Here is a 17,298-nt window from a genome sequence, read left to right as displayed (position 1 = left end):
CTGCAGCAGTGGGAGTAGGAACCTGTGATAAAAACCCAACTGAGGTCCACGGTTAGCAAACACTCAGTGTACCCCACCTGCTCCAGCTGGCGCACAGGACAGCCAAGAGCACCAACATCATATTGCCACACACAGAGCCGCCTAGGGCCTCAGTTTCTCTTCAGCTTACAGAGAAACAGTGTAGGGCCAGAAATGTAAAACGCACCCTAAGCACGAGTTGCTCATATTAACAGTAAACAGGGATGGCCAGCAGGCACGTCTGCAAAACCTTACGTCGAGGGTCTGGGCCTTGGCTTTGGACTTTGGTCTAGAAACAAATGATCTCCCAGGGACTGAATCTGGGGCAGGACCATTCTCTGCCCACCTGAGTCCCATTTTCACCCTGGGTCAGCTTGCTAGGAGCTGGCTGGCTGGGTACCAACGTGGACTGACTTGCTTTGCCCATGAGGTCACCTTGTGTGTTTATTTTGGGTCTGTGCTAATCCCAGGCTCGCAGCATTGCCTCAGCCACTGGGGGAAAGTAAACACAGCTTACATCTGCTGGCTCCACCGTCCGTCCTCTGTGCGAGCTTCCTGGTCTATAATTAACTTGTAATTTTTCACTTAGCTAGGCAAACAGCACGGGTGTTCAGAGGGCAGACCTGGAGCTGGCGCTGATGCGCTCGGGGCAGAGACCAAGTAGAAAGTCCCGGTAAATCATGGGGAGCTGCCACCCTCCACCTGCTCCAGCTAGCACTGGTGACCCACACTCTGGTGATGGCATGCTCTGTGCCTGCAGGTCATCGGATCCCCGGGAGACAGCTGGCAGATGACAGGTGTTTACTTTTAAAAACTAGAAATATATGCTGGCAGTTTGGGGGGAGGGTGTGGGGTCACAGAAGGCAGCGGAAAGCAAAATAAACAAGTGATTGTTTTATCAGCTGCATCCTGAGGCTGCACCTGGATAACCTGTCGACAGGCAGGAAACGGATTCCAGTAAATGTCTTCTCCTTTGTCACCCTTAAATGTCCACGGTGGGGGGAGGGGGGAAGACCCCGTGAAAAAGAGTCCTTGAGAACATGGGACTTCTGTGGTTTTCAGTAAGGCGAACTGCTCACATCATGAAGGTGTACAGGACACACGCGTCTACAGACTTCCTAGAGCATGATGTGAGTGCATACGTGTGTAGTGGGGTCAGATTAGTTGTGGCCCTGCCATGGACACCCAGGGGTGGCACCTGAACCACGTGTGTGGGGAAAGACGGCTGGGACAGAGGGCTAGGTCAGACAGACCAGCAAGACCTCTGCATTGACTTCCAAGGCCTTTAGAGCCTGAACACAGTTCTTTTGAAAACTGTTCACACCTGTGTTCTAGGCTGGGCACCTCCTTCCTTCCTCCCTTCCCCCTCTCCCGGTCACTTCCTACTTGTAGCCTTCTCCCTGCTTCTGTTTGCTCGGCACTGGACACTCACACACTACGGCTATGTCCGAATAGCCACCTCGCAGTGCACCAGACATGGCCGTAGCGTTCCAGGCTCTGGTGGGCACTATCTGTCAAGGACAGGGAAAGAATAAACACGGGTAGCCCTGGTGACCCAGAAGGGCCTCTTTTAAAGCCAAGCAAAATAAAACCAAATGCCGAAACATATAAGCAACCCTTCCCTACAGTATTTTGATTTGAATTACTTTCAAATGACACAGAAATACCAGTCCCTAGAACTGGAAGCCAATGTCTACGTTTGCACCAAAGGGCTGTGGTTCCCCAGTAACAGGGAGGCAGGGCAGGCTCAGAGCCTGGTGTGGCCTATGGAAGGTAGATATGGCTGCAGAAAGGACCCACAGACCTGGCCTTCTATAGCACACACCAGCCCAGCTTGGCCCAGTGCAGCGATTAGCTTTAACTGTCAACTTGACACAATGTAGAACCACCTAGGAAGAGAAGTCTTGATAAGGGCTTGTCTACATTGGCCGGCTTATGGGCAAGCCTGTAGATGACTGCTTCAACTTAATGTGGGAAGACTCAGGCCATTGTCTGAGGCACCATTCACTAGTCTCGGAGTCCTGAACAGAGCAAGGGAATGCCTGCGCTCTCGCTCCATGCTTTCGACTGACTGCAGAGATAACGAAACCAACGGCCTCAAGTTCCTACTGCCTTCACCTTCTAGAAAATTCAAGCTGTAACCGACAACCATGAGGCAAAATAAACCTCCAACTTCTCTAAGTTTTCTTTTTGTCCAGTTACTTTACAACAGAAACAGAAGAACACTGGGTTCCAGTACCATCTGCAGCTCAAATCCTAGGAACCTCCATTTTACAGACCCTGTGCCCACTGCCTGCATAAGGATGCCTGTCCTTAGATGGTCTCTTATCAAAGTTCCTTCTCGGCCAGATCCTCTGAGGGGGTGCACCCCGGGGCCACTACTTGTGGGCATGGCTGGGGAGTTCCCTTTCTTTCCAGGTACAGCCACCAGGACTCCCTCTTCAAGCTGTCCCCAGCCCAGCCCACCCACCTCTGACTGGGCAACTCCCTCTCCACACCCCAGCAGTCTTTGGAAGGAAGGCAGTATATTCCAGAAAGAAAGGGAATTTGGGGGTTAATGCTCCTTCACAGGTACCAACCCTGGCCCCGAGAGACACTTCTGGGACTCTACCCCCCACTCCCTCAGAAGCGCTTTCATCTTTCCCTCCTGTCTCCCTCTCTCCCCTCTCCCTCCCTTCCTAACTTCTCCACACCACCTCACTCTCTCAGGAAGCTTTCTGGTGGCTCCCTGGCCTGCTTAGAGGCCTGGGTCAAGTCTTTCAGGTCAGTTGTCCTGACTTTCCTTGGGTCACATTTGAGGTGAGGGACAGAAAGGAGCACTTTTCCCAAGCCAGTGATACCATGTGGCAGATTCAGAGCTAATGGGGCATGGGAGGCGTCAGGCCAGGGTCAGGAGTACAGGGCAGGTCACCTAGGGTGACACTTAAGAGAAGACTGGGGGCAGATGAAGCAAGGACCTCGGGGAAGACAGGTCCAGGAAGATGGCCGGTGGGGAGGGTGGAGGAGGTGGGGTTGGACCTGATTCCCCTCCCCACTTCCCTCCGCCCTCTTCCCGGCCTCTTTTTATACATCAGAACCCTCTGTGACGCAGCGCTAAGTCATTGGCTCACAGCTTCTCTCAGCGAGATCACCGAGTCCCTGAGGCCTGGCTCTCCCCAGCCCAGGAGGCCTCGGGTACAAGCCTGAGTCAGTGAATAGGGAAGGACGCATGGCAGAGAAACCAAGGCGTGTCCCCTGCCAGGCAGAGGAGGTGACACGCACGCCCCCCACTCTCCCCCCCCCAGGCTTGGTTTTTCATTCCCCAAGCCCAGTGTGCTGTGCAGTCAGCATGAGGCCTGTCTCTGGGCCAGCTCCTCAGGGGTGACTTCTCAGTCACACAGCCCGAATGGGAGCTGTGGAGCCTGTGGTGGGACAGAGGGGGAGGGCTGCCTTTGCTTCTGCAAGGTCTTCTCTGGCTTTTGGGAAGGACAGTCTAATAGGTTGTTGTTGTTGTTGTTTTAATTCTACCCTTAGTAAGCCCTGCTCTGCTGTTTTTTGGATTTTTTTTTACAATTATTTATTAATTTTATGTATATAAATACACTGTCTTCAGACACACTGGAACGGGGCACCAGATCCCTTTACAGACGATCGTGAGCCACCATGTGGTTGCTGGGAATTGAACTCAGGACCTCTGGAAGAGCAGTCAATGCTCTTAACCACTGAGCCATCTCTCCACCCCCAACAGTCTAGTTTTTTTTGTTTTTTACACACTCTCTGAACACCTGCTGGAAGACACAGGCACCCTGACAGTCCACCTGCACCCCTCTGACCTTATCGGGGAGCAGATGCCTCATTAAAGCAAGTTCTGTAATCAGAACTGCAGAGGCGGGGTTCAGGGACTCCAGACTTGCGCTATTTGGATGGGGCTCAGATAAGAAGGGACGGGAGTTACCGTGTGGGCCGCTTCAACCCTGGACTCTTTGAGCTAAGGCAATCGAGGGTGTAAGAAGGGAGGGCAGGCAGCAAGAGTAAACTGTGCACGTAATGTACATTCTGCTTTTGAGTCTCCCTTTGGTATTTTTGCACTGCTGGGACCTCACGTACGCTGGGCAACACTGCTATTGCACCACACCCACCCTGACGCACAAGCATTCTGTGAGAGTGCTCTAGGATAAACTCAAAATCATCCCACGTGTGAGGGATGACACGGCATGGACGACGTGTCTCAGGAGATGGGGCAGAGCCCGGCAGCCTGTCAGGTGCAAGTCATCCCTGCACGCCTGTCTGTCATGGGCGTGCCTTCTGCCTCAGCAGCAGCTCACATCAGCAAGATGATGGATGCTGTGGACCCAATGAGCAGGGTGCTAGCTGGGACTTTGGACAGCAGGTGCTCACCGGTCCGCACCTCTCTGGGGAGACAGACATGCCGAGCATGCTCGCCCACAGGTGGACAGTCTGGGTTTGTTTTAGACTCTCAGTGTAGACAGAGGCCGTGTGTGCCAAGCAGCCACAGTACCCCCTCTGCCCTCTCCTTGCCCTGTGTGTGCAGTGGAGACATCCACATGCGACTTACATTCCAGTCTATGGTGACAAAGAACGGGTGACGTTTAATTTCCTCCACTCCGTCAACGCCAGCACCTGTCACAACACAGCAGAGAAGAAATGTCAGTGTAGGTAGATCCGAGGCCACGTGACCCCTCTGACTGCGCTGCGGCTAATGCGGCTGTGTGATGCACATAGGTAAAAAGCTACAGGGGAAGTCCTGACATGGTCTCTCTTTGAGAAGAAAACTCGAACATGCCCATGGCCTTAGAGCCCAGGAAGCCCCCAGTGAACTCCAAGGCTTGTGATACAGACACAGTCTGAAACGGAAGTAGTAAAGGAACAATCAGGGCTTCCTGCTCCAGGTACAGTGAGATCACCAAGTCCTTGAGGCATGGCTCTCCCCAGCTCAGGAAGCCTTGGGTGCATGCCTCAATCAGTGAATAGGAAAGGACACATGGCAGAGAAACCAAGGCGTGTCCCCTGCCAGGCAGAGGAGGTGTGGCCAAGAGAGGAGAAGCAGGTGGCGATCATGGTCTCAGACTATGTTTACCACACCCAGAACACAGCATCAGGCCAGGTTCCCAGGACTTGACAAGGCATAGTGGGTGGCAGAAGGCGCCAAGTAGGTAACCAGCTGCTGTAGCAGTTACCAGGGGAAGTGAGAATCTCAACATTGGATAGGACCGAGTCCTGGGACATGGAGTCTGGCCCGGGATACCATCTACCACACCCAATCCTGCACAAAGGCCACTGTCACCCAGAGACAGACTGTGGTTCTCTGATTTGTCCACCCGCTGTGCCCACCTGACCTCTGCCCTTGCTTTGTTTGTATCAAAATCCAAAGTTGTGTACTTCCCAGGAGCACGGGTGGGCAGGAGCCACTGGGATGTGTGTGTGTGTGTGTGTCTATGAGACTGTTCTGCATGTCCTGCAGCGACAGAACCAGCCTGGAGGGAATGGTGAGTTCCAGGGGGAAAACATAAATGCGTTAATATCTCAGTCAGGTTTCTATTCCTGCACAAACATCATGGCCAAGAAGCAAGTTGGGGAGGAAAGGGTTTGTTCAGCTTACACTTCCACACTGCTGTTCATCACCAAAGGAAGTCAGGACTGGAACTCAAGCAGGTCAGGAAGCAGGAACTGATGCAGAGGCCATGGAGGGATGTTTCTTACTGTCTTGCTTCCCCTGGCTTGCTCAGCCTGCTCTCTTATAGAATCCAAGAGCACCAGCCCAGGGATGGCACCACCCACAAGGGGCCCTCCCCCCTTGATCACTAATTGAGAAAATGCCTTACAGCTGGATCTCATGAAGGCACTTCCCCAACTGAAGCTCCTTTCTCTCTGATAACTCCAGCCTGTGTCAAATTGATACACAAAACCAGCCAGTACAGTTAAGTAACTGGTAAACACACACCTGCACCTAACATGAACCTGAGAGGGGTGGGGAGGGGGCAAGGTGACTGCCCTGAATAAGGTCCGTTAATTAAAAGCCAAGTCCAGGAGCTAAGGTGGACAAGGAGCCCAGGTTCTGAGGTTGTGAGTTGCCCACAGAGCTAGTCTCAGCCAGCTGGGAACGAAATCACAGGAGTTTTGTCAGTTCCTGTCCCAAGGGTAGGAAATGAATGTCCCCTCCCCCAACGCTGCACCCCAATCTCCTCCTGGCTCTAAGGCCGAATGGTTCTGATCAAAATCAGATGGTCCTCTTGAGCCCGCACCCTGTTCCTGGAGCTCTGGGGGCAGGGGGGAGGGGATGGAGCAGCTCCTTCTTTGCGAGACAGCTCTGTTTGGGGCACCATGAAGGTCAGCAGAAAGCTACCTTGAGATGCTGTGGTGACCTGTCCTAGCTGGAGTCTCACGGGGTACAGTCATGTGTACCCCATGGCATATGCTCTGACCTTTCTGGTCCTCCGCTCAGTGCACAGTGATGATGTGGACCACCTCTCAGGTAGCTTGGCCAGGCCTTGCTTAGAAATATCTGAAATTCTTAGACAAATGGATGGAGCTGGAGAACATCATACTAAGTGAGGTAACCCAGTCTCAAAAGATCAATCATGGTATGCACTCACTGATAAGTGGATATTAGCCTAAAAACTTTGAATACCCAGGACATAATCCACACATTCAATGATGTCCAAAAAGAATGGAAGAGTGGGCCCTGGTTCTGGAAAGACTCAGTACAAGAGTATAGGGGAATTCCAGAACAGGGAAGTGGGAAGGGGTGGATGGAAGAATAGGGGGACGGAAGAGGGCTTATGGGACTTGCGGGGAGTGGGGACCCAGAAAAGGGGAAATCATTTGCAATGTAAATAAAAAAATATAAATAAATAAAAATAAAAATGAAAAAAAAACAAAACAAACAAACAACAACAACAACAAAAAGAAATATCTGATTAGGCCAATCACACCAGCTATTATTGACACAGCAGTCTCAGTCGGTGTTGTTTAGCAACTGTCACTGCTTGATAGAAAAACACACAAGAAATCAAACCAGGGGAAGGACTCAGGTGTTCCATGTCTACCCAGTGATATGACAGGTGCTCCCGTGGGGACATGCACAGCACTCATTGTCTTGTGTCCCCCACTCAGTGGCCACTCCCACATGAGCAACTTGGGCTGTTGTAGGCTGTGTTCCTGCTTCAGGCAACATCTGCTGAATTGTAGAAGGGAGACTTTGCAAATTCCCTGTGGCGATATACATGCTCCACTATGTTCATAGCAGCCCTATTTATAATAGCCAGAAGCTGGAAAGAACCCAGATGTCTCTCAACGGAGGAATGGAAACAGAAAATGTGGTATATTTACACTATGGAATATTACTCAGCTATTAAAAACAATGAATTCGTGGAATTCTTAGGCAAGTGGGTGGAACTGGAGAATGTCATCCTGAGTGAGGTGACCCAATCACAAAAGAACACCATGGGGTGGATTGGGGAACAGGGGGAGGGAAGAGGGCTTATGGGACTTTCGGGGGGAGCAGAGGGGTGATCCAGGAAAGGGGAAATCATTTGAAATGTAAATAAAGAATAGGATAAAAAAATAATAGGAAAAAAACCTCCCTGTGACGCCCTTTCTGAGGCTCCACCTTTATGCCCAGATCTGATCCAGATCTTTCCTCTCAGACCGCCCCCCGCCCCCCAGACAGAGGCTCCTTTGGATCAATGCGTCTATCTCCTTTGCTGTGCACAAAATCACAGGACCAGGGTATGAATTCCTGACACCTAGTATTCTTTCCTTGAGGGGACATTCTGATACTGCTGAAGTCACTGGCCTGACTTCCAAGGCTGCCCCACTGGACCACTGTCCCCGCGCTCCTTTGGATGCAGCCTAGAACTCCAGACTGAAGAACCAAGTGTCCCAGATTCACAGCCCCTCTGGGTCGAGATGACAAATGTCACCCATGTTCCCAGGCCTCAGCACACACGGTTAGCATGCCTTGTCTTTGCTCAAAGAACCTCTGCATACGCAAGGCTTGCAGTGCGGCCTGCAAGAAGGGAAACACGACAGAGAAGCTGGAGTTGGGTGTTTATGAATCCGGAGAGGCTGGAGTTGGGTGTTTATGAATCCCGTCCGTTACTCTTCCCCCAACCTCATTTTCATCTGCCGCGATTAGAATCCGATTAGAATCGGGATGCTGAGTTTCAGTTTTGCAGTCTCAGCAAGAAGGTTGACTTTCTGACGGCCGCTCAGAAATTCCCTGCGTTGGTGGAAGGGGTCTGCAGCCAGGTCCTTAAAGCGGCGGCGACCTTCAGAGAACAGTCTTGGACATTACTCTTCATGCTAGTCCTCTCCTCTCCTGAAGTGTTTTCAGAGATAGCAGTGGATTTGGCTCTGCTTTTTGTCGAGACTGAACACACTTGACAAACAGCAGGGAGCAGAGTTCCTGGAGAGGAGACTGGGAAAGTGTGTGTGCTGATGTGGGAGCCAGGGCTGCTTCGCTACAGGATCTTGACCAAACACTACTCAAACCTCCCCCGCATTCCAGGAAGAGGCCTGCAAATCATCTCCTGTCACAGGCACTGACAGGACCCTGGAGTCAGACAGAGACAGGCAGAATGGAGGACCACGTATCTCTCTTTAGGCTCCGGTAGTCTGCATTAAGTTTCCCAGGCAGACACAGAGAGGGGAGTGAGGAACTCAGACTCCATCTCTGCCCACCACACCTCGTCACACACATTCTAATCACTGTGGGTACTTTTCACAGGGTACAGCTTGAAGCCTGCTTCTCCGGACCCGCATTCCTACACTTGATGAAGGCATGGGGCTAGTCAGATCCGTGCTTATCCCGGAAAAGGATCCCTTCTGTTTCCCATGGCCATCCAGGTCTTCTCTGCACTTGGACACCCTCCTGGGAGGGACCCATTTCACTGGGGCTTCCAAACCTAGCAACAAAGCTATTCATGAGAGGTTCTGACCTGCTAAAAAGATCTCCCACAAAAAAAAAAAAAAAAAAAAAAAAAAAAAGATCTCCCACTGGCTTTAATCTTACTTTCGAAAATGGTTAATTCGTAGACCCTCCATAAGGTTTATACTCATCCTTTCAGAATTGTACGGAGTGCACCCACGGTGCGTTAGGAAATATCCGGAGTCCACTCTGCTGGTGGCTTGCCTCCCTCACCTGTCCTGACTGGCAAACCATCCAAAGCCAAGCTGTAGTCACCTAGAGAACTGTCCAGGACTAGACAGAAATAAGAGCTCTCTTTTGTATTTCTTAGCCACTAATAGGCCATTAGCGCATTGTTTCGCTAGTTTTAAAGAGTTTTCTGTCCATTTAAATCTCACCCATATGATCTTAACAACCTTTGCCTGATAACTGTGTGCCATGCAGAACTGCTGGGCTGTCTGTGTGTGTGTGTGTGTGTGTGTGTGTGTGTGTGCATCCTATCCTTATATAGCCCCAGGTCTACTTGAGTTCTTAAGGGAGCCCTAGGGCTAATTCTGAGGAAGCCAGCAAAGGTTCCTGTGTGACACCTGAGGACACAGTCAGGGGCTGGGAACACTGCCAGTAGAAACCGGGACGAGGCCTCTGAGATGGACACTGTCTGCCACCTGTCCCGATCGCCTCTGGACAGGAAACCGAATGGAGACATGAAACTCTTGGGTGCATCTGAGCAGGGCTCAGCGGCTGCTCCAGACCGAGTTCACCCCAGCAGTGGGAGGAAGGGCACTGCTTGCCGAGCTGCCGTGTTCACGACACATCTCCCTCCCTGGACCTCACCTCCCATGTGAGAGTTCCCAAGACCTCTGGGAGAGGCTGAGGCTGCTCAGCGGGGTGAAGGGAAAACTGCTAGCTTTGAAAAGATCAGGAAGCAGGTTAATGGAACCGATGCTCCTTGTCACGCTTCTGTTTCCGTGGGAGGAGCCAGAGCAGAAAAAAAAAGGGGGGGGGGGGAGTTGAAAACCAATCCCTGCAGATGCTGAGGGCACAGTGGCAAGATGCAGACAGAACTCTGTGTAGAGATGAACACTAGACGAGCTCCTGTCAGGAAAGGTGTTTTACGTCTGAGGTGTGGTGGATGCAGCAGACCAAGCAGCCACGGCTCTGAGCTTCAGACTGGCATCTTCCTGCGGAAGGCCCTGGTTCTGATATGGTCCACGTAGAATTACACAGGATGACTCCTATCTCTGCTCCAGTGTCAATGGTAAGGGGGCCGGCCCAAGCCCCTGACTTGATTTCTCACTTTTGAAAATCCTCCTCTTCGGGCTGCCAGGATTTGGAAATCGTTCTCATTTACAGACGCCAGGGCGGTAGTCTCCTATAGGCTCTGCCGTGGAGGGATCCTTGATCCTCAGCCCAGCCCAGTTCACCCAAGCAGGAACGAGGAACTGTCCCCCTCAAAGCTACACATCCTCTGCCTCGCAGGGCCTCTGTCGCCCATCCAGAGGACCTGACCGAGTTATCTGGGCATTCAGGGCCTAGGTATGCCCAGCACCACAGAAGGCACTCAGCACTCATACCCAACACTTAAGTGCGGCTGTAGGTGGCAGATGGAGGCTTCCACGTGGGAAGAGAAGCGCGTGGTACGCAATGACTCAGTCAGCAAAGGAAGAGGCTGTGAGGTGGTTCAGGCCTGGGGTAGCTCAGGCTGCGGAAGGGCGACGCGGAGAGATGGCTTCTCTTAGACACTCCTGTCAATCACATCCCCTCCTCGCACCCAGGCGCTCTACAGTCACCTGCAATCTACTTGACGCGGGGCAGTTTCCTACGAGACAGGAGTTGTCACGCCCCTGTGAGACACTTCATGACTCTGAGGTACACCGCTTTCCTCAGCTCACAGATAACAAGCAAACAAGCACAGAGAGGTTGGGCTAGAGGCTCGAGGTTGCTCAGCAAGTGAGCACAGACCAGGCAGGAGTCACAGCAAGGCAGCCGCTCCCTCTCCCCTGTACCCTGGCAGCAAGGCGTGTGTCTGCACCTCGGAGCTGTGTCTTCTGTGTGCCACCCCCCACTCCTGATAACGGGGACCATCTGTTCCTCCGAGGCCGGCATAGGAGTGAGGGTCTCCAATGGGACCCTTCAATATCATGTCCTGTGCCAAGAAAGCCAGAAGGATGCCCTGGACCACCAGGGACTACGAGGCATGCGGGGGCTCAGGAAACAAACCCCAAAGCAAATCCCCGGATGACAGAGTCCCTCTGTATCCCCACAATCCATCTCTCTCACCAGCTTTCTCTGGAGCAAGTGAGACATTAACATTTCTTCTCTCCACAGACTGCAGAGAAGCCGGGAACCCTTTCTTCCAAGGGCAACAAACAACCAGCCAGCCACATGGCTACGACCACAGGGGCACAGAGATCCCGACCACTCGTACAGTGGTGAGACCCCAGACACTTGTTCAAGATATGGGGTCCTGAGAGTGGGGTACGGGCTGGGCCGGGGAACCTGAGGCAGGCCTTGCCAAGGCCCTGGGTTCCCGCCCCCCCCCCCATCTTGTTGTCTGTCTCAGCCCCATTTTATGAGCTGTACTGTTTCATCACACCCCGAAACCCTCATGCTGGGTACAAGGGTGACACCTTTGTACCTTGTCCTGCTCACGTTAAAGGGTGGCGGTGTAGCCCTCAGGATGGGAAAAGCAAACTGTTTACTGCCCACTGCCGTGTGGGCCAGTGTTTCTTGTAGTCTCTAAATATTAAATGTTTTCCCCTTCAAAACAGCCCCCGCTAAAAAAGAAACTCTAAGAATCATAAAAATTAATATGTGCTTACTGTTTACAGAGCCAACCTGCTGAGCCCAGGGCGGAAGGGGTGCCCCTCTCCTGCCCACCCAGCAGATAAGCTTATCTGTGTTTGCCTTTGGGCACCTGTCTCTCTCCTACCCTGGCTTCTACTGAAGACAGGCCATCCCGGCTATTGTGGGCTGTGTCCTTAGCTCCACGTCCCCTTTATGGTGAAGCACCTGGCCACACGTCACAGGCTCGGCCTCTCTGCTGTGCCCGAGTGCTGCCCACAGGTGTGGTCCAGCTGGCTTGTGTGCATGGGAAGCTTCCTGGGGACACTGGATGAAGCTAGTGGGCTTTCACGATTCAGCCAGCATTATTGAGGGGTAAGTTTGGGCCGGTGTCCCAGGGTGCCATCAGTTCACGGGGACGCTGCCACAGCTGGAGGTCACCGCCACATCTCTAACTTCATCCCAATCCCCGGGATATGAAAGAACCGGAGCTTTTGGTTTCACCCCAACACTCAGAAAGGGAAATAAGTATGGAGACATTCTCAGGAAGCAAGAGGTCCGTGATCACAACCGCCTCTTGAGACAGGAAGTCTGGTAAAGAATTGAAGCCCTCGCTGGGTGCCTCCGGAGCCGATAAATACAATCTCAAAATAAACACAGATCTGTTAAGACTAGAATTTTATGTGATTATCTTTCTACTTCTGTTTTTCTAAACCCTCCTATCTTTTATGCACATTGGCGGCTCAGAATGAAAAGTGTAGAAAGTTCAAGGAAAACAAATAAGTTGAGGTTCTCAGACCATTTAGCGAGTTCAATTGCAGACCGGGTCCAGAAGCCTCTCCTCGGGGAGAGAGAAGAGACACAACCTTTGTGTAAATTACGTTCTACAGAATCCAGGTGTGAACTAAAGACAGCTTACTTGCCAAGCTGGCAGACACCCAAGGACTCAGAGACACCAGGCCAGCCTCCGAGAGCACTTCCAAAGTCTGTCCGTGTGGACTGGAGACACCAGGACACCAGGACAGTGCTCTGCTGTTGCACAGTTAATAAAAGCGCCGGCGCTTGGCCCTGACTTAGGTCTCAGAACGGGTTACTGACACCTGACTTTGCTTCGGAATGTCAAAGTCCCGGAAGTGGTTATCAGACCTCATGGTATTTTTTTTTTAACAATAGAAGGCTATGTCCAAAGCACTTTGGTAGACAGGGAGGACCCGTCCCTCCTTTGAGGTTTCCAACATCGAATTCTTGTATTTCCCGGTGTCCTAAAAAGCAAGTGTTTATGGAAAAAGCCAGCTATGACAGGTTCCCTAACCCTCACGGTCGGAGGACTGCAGGAACCAGTGAAATGTGATGATGGTTCTACAGGTGCAGTGTGGACCCAGGATGCCTCCCTGGACAGGGAGGGTGTGCAAAGCTGTGGGCAGATGAGGTCATGAGAGACCTCAGGGACTGACCTCAGGGACTGACCAGTTGGGTCCTTGGCCAGCTGGGAGAAGAACTGACTGCCCAAGGCCACGGCAAAGTCCTTAGGGAAGGACACAGAGGGTCCTCTGTGCCTTTGCTTCCCGCCATCTGTGACCCAACTGACAAGGAAGGCCTCCCCTCTATGGGAGACGCTGGTGCGTGCTGGCGTGGACAGAAGGAAGGGTGCTCTCTCTTCCTGGAAGCGGAGAGGGGTAGGAATTCTTACTCTCCAGAGCTGAATCCCAACGTTGACAAAGGAGACAAGCAGAGTCTTTTTCAGCTGCTAACGGGAAGAGCGAACCCTTGTGCCCAGGATAGAACCACAGATGTGGCATGTCCGCGGCTGAGAAGAGGGGAGAGAATCGAGGGCTCTTCCTCGGTGATGGGCACCACCACACCACACCACACTGCAGGGAGCTCAGAGAAGAACCCTCAGGGGAGAAGACTGAACTAACGTGGTTAAGTGTTTGAAAGACCCTGGTGGAGAAACTCAGTAACCAAGAGTCCAAGTGAGTACAGTCCGGACAAGCCCATTCCATACGGATTGTACCCTGCCGCGACCCTAGCCTGGGAGCAGCAGTGTGCAGCCCCGGCGGGAGCAAGTGCACATGTGTTATCAGAATCTCCTAGGCTGCCGGGCGGTGGTGGCACATGCCTGTAGTCCCAGCACTTGGGAGGCAGAAGCAGGCGGATTTCGGAGTTCGAGGCCAGTCTGGTCTACAAAGGGAGTTTCAGGACAGCTAGGGCTACACAGAGAAACCCTGTCTCAAAAAAAAAAAAAACCAAAAAATTAACAACAACAAAAAAATCTCCTGGGCTTTATTCATGAGGAAAATGGAGAGTGTCAAGATAGGGACTCAGCCAGTTTCCAGTCAGCCGATGGCTCCATGCCTCAGAGGTTCTCCTCAGAGCACCTAGCAAAACCTCTTTCCAGCTCACTCGGCGTCAGCAGATGTTCCAGGCCCAGGTCCACCTGCCTTGCAGGACCCTCTGGCTGACCCTGGCAGCTGCTAATGAAGCTTGATTCGCAGCTTCCCTTATGTTACCCCAACCACACCCCCGCTGCCCCGCCAGCCTTCTTCTGTCAACTAGAAGGGAAGGTAATAAGTGTGGAAGAGACTTTCAGAAAAGCCTTCCTGACCAAAGGGACTCAGGCACTCTCTGCTCCCTCCTCCTCCTCCCTTCAATCTGGAGGGCGTGGCCTGGAGCTGCTGCAGCCACTCTGTGATCACAGCAGGAGAATGAAAAGGCAAGTCACAGAGGCTCACAAGACAGAGCAAGGGTCAGGGATTCCACAGTCCAGCCGCCGGGCAATGCCTACTAAATCCACATCAGCACAGGGCTTACTATGAGAGGAAAGCAACAGGCTGAACTATGGTTTTTACAGCCAAAAGTTATCTTGGATGCTTCCCTGGTTTGGGTTTTGGTTGCGGTGGGATTTGTAGTTGTTGTTGTTGTTGTTGCTGTTTTTCAAGACAGGATTTCTCTGCATAGCCCTAGCTGTTTCTGAACTCACCTGTGTAAATCAGGCTGGCTTCGAACTCACAAAAATCTGCCTGCCCCTACCTCCAAAGTGCTGGGATTAAAGGCGTGCACCCACCACCGCCCGACTGGATGCCTCCCTGTTTGTATGTGAGCCACAGAGCGCTCCTTTATAGGACCATGGTGAGGACTTGTCTGAGGGTGACTGACTGCACAGCACTCAGTCAAGTGCCATGACTTGTTCACCTGGTTGCTAAGAAGCAGCTGTCACATCTGTCACCGGCTGCCATCATCCCCTTGTCTTAAGGTCCACAGAGCGTGGCTGTACTTACACTGGACCATGTAAGCCAGGAAGGGGCACAAGGCATGCACCAGGCTCACCAGAAAGAACTGGCTGGAACCAGATGGAATCAGGCTAGGCCTCCAGACACAGCTCTAGGGTTCAGAGGCAAGTGGTAATGATGGGAACAGGAGCCGCCTGCATTTTGGAGAGCCTGAGTACCACAGAAGCAGTGTGTACTGAGGGGCAGGAGTGTCCCGGCATGCTCTGACCCAGCTACTCTGGAGACCGAGGTAGAATAATCTCAAACTTAAGGCCTAGCAGAGTGAGTTTAAGGGCATCCTGGGTAATTTAGTAAGACCTGTGTCAAAAGGAATAGAACGGCTGGGGGTGTGGTTCTGTGGTAAAGTGCGCACTTAGCATGAGCTAAGGATATATGCTAATAAGCTTAGCATGGGGATCTCAGCATCTCAAAGACTGTGTGTTCCGAGAGCAAGTGCCCAGCCCTGTGCCCAGAGAGGTCCTTCTCAGGGCTATCCTGTGTTTATAACGTTTAACGAGTTAACTCATCAAAGAGGAGCTGCAGGCTGGCCTGGGGCAGCTGCCGTTGCCCTGGAGAACGCGTAATCGGAAGGTAGCTCAGAGACCTGTGCGAGCCTCAGGACACTCGCGCATGTGCACACACACACACACACACACACACACACACGAGTCTAGCCTACACAGTATGGATGATCACAGCTCACCAGGTCCCAAGAGAACTCACAGTGACGTGTGGCCCGGGGCTCAGGCACTACCTGAGACCTGCATACATGATCCAAGAAGAATAGCACAGAACAATGCGGCCCACGGGCTTCCTTCAAATCATGAGCCCAGCACAAACAACCCTGTATGCAGATCCACACCAAGGCACCCACATCCCCATCCGGGAGCCTACAGTCTCATCTCCCCGCCAGCGTCATGGGGACTGGAGCTGTTTCCCTGGGACTTTCATTTCCATGTTGGTCATCTTGGTGAGATCCTGCTAGGAAAACTGCTCTGGCCAGTTGTGACCAGTCTCAGCTCTAGGGCCCAAGTGTAAAGCCCCCACTGGGACAGCCCAGTGAAGCTGAGGTGATAGAAAACCCTGGCTCACCGCTGCCCTGCTAGCTTGGCCACAAAGGCGATCACAGGCTCCACACAGGACAAGCGCCCTTCCAGTGTCCCCTGAGCACTCCACTCTAGGTGTCTCTGTGTCAGTTTGTGAAGCAGCCATTCTCAGTGGGAATGCTCCCCACTGAGTGACCCTGCGTGTGTCTGGGTCTGATGGTTATGCATGAGGAATGGGGGGTGGGGAATCCCAGGAGCATCTGGACCATGCTGACTACAGTTGATGTGTCTCCGACGAGCCCGTGAAGCGGACTTCTTTGGTTTTGTTTTAACCCTTGTCCTGTTCTACCGTAAGTAGAACTATCTTCTAAAGGAACTTGGGGAGCGGAGAGCGGCGTGTGTTGGGAAACCTGGATCAGAAGTTGACTGTCAATCTCTTTAGCAGCAACAGTTTGAATTCACTGAATACAAATCCCCTCACGCGCCAGGAGGATGACCCGAGGAAGTGGAACGGACGGTGCTTCTAACAGTAGCTTGACTTTCTTAATAACCAAAAGATTGTCAATTACTGCAGAAGTTCCCTGAATTAAAGCTGATAGGTGAAAGAAATTAAATGAGGCCTGAGCTTTTCTTGAGGGCTGAGCCAGGTAGAGAAGGAAAAAAAAAAAAAAAACTAATTATTTCTTTGAGAATGAGTTATTTCCTAATTCACATCTAATGACTTGCTCCTGGTTGTGAGGCCGGAGCCAATGGCCCGCATGCGTTCCTTCTGCCAATCTGTGGGATAACCCATCCAGCAGCTCACATTTCCACGGACCCTTTCCCTGTTCCTGTGCCCATCCCCAAGGCCTTCCAGGCCGAGCAGTAAACTCTGTGTGGTTGGGAGAGGGAGGCAGTGCTTAGTTAATGCTGAAGAAAACTGGGCTCTGTATACGTTGGCTTCTTAAAAGGCTGCAAATTAGAAGTGACCTTTCAACCATTCTGTCTGTAGTTTACAGCGTTCTTAAAATAAGAGACATAAAACCAGAAGAGAGTATATTGGCTTTCTGCAAGAGCAGAGCATTTTTTAAAGGAATAGATTGTTATACTCTAAGAATCAAATGCCTTTCAGCGATCCTGAAGAGACCCACGTGTCTGTGGAGGCCAGACCATATGTGTTTCCGCAGCATGGGGGGACCTCTGCCTCTTATGACCTCAGCAAGGAAAAGCACAGAGCTCAGAGTTGGGGGCACGGGGAGGAAGTTGTCCATGCTCCCATGGGGGACAGAATGGT

General features: G+C 52.1%; 1 protein-coding gene across 2 annotated transcripts in view; it reads right to left on the bottom strand.

The window, feature by feature from the left end:
- Window positions 1-17,298, bottom strand: part of Rps6ka2 (ribosomal protein S6 kinase A2) — a 233,631-nt gene that overhangs the window by 30,716 nt on the left and 185,617 nt on the right. For both annotated transcript variants that reach the window (XM_052169909.1, XM_052169908.1), the window contains exon 11: window positions 4,574-4,638. In XM_052169909.1, coding sequence (XP_052025869.1) covers window positions 4,574-4,638 — 65 coding nt within the window. The remainder of the gene's footprint in view (window positions 1-4,573; window positions 4,639-17,298) is intronic.

The sequence above is a fragment of the Apodemus sylvaticus genome, chromosome 23 (genome assembly GCF_947179515.1).
Source record: "Apodemus sylvaticus chromosome 23, mApoSyl1.1, whole genome shotgun sequence".
NCBI classification, from domain to species: Eukaryota; Metazoa; Chordata; class Mammalia; order Rodentia; family Muridae; genus Apodemus; species Apodemus sylvaticus.
This window is presented reverse-complemented; position numbering and strand designations above follow the sequence as displayed.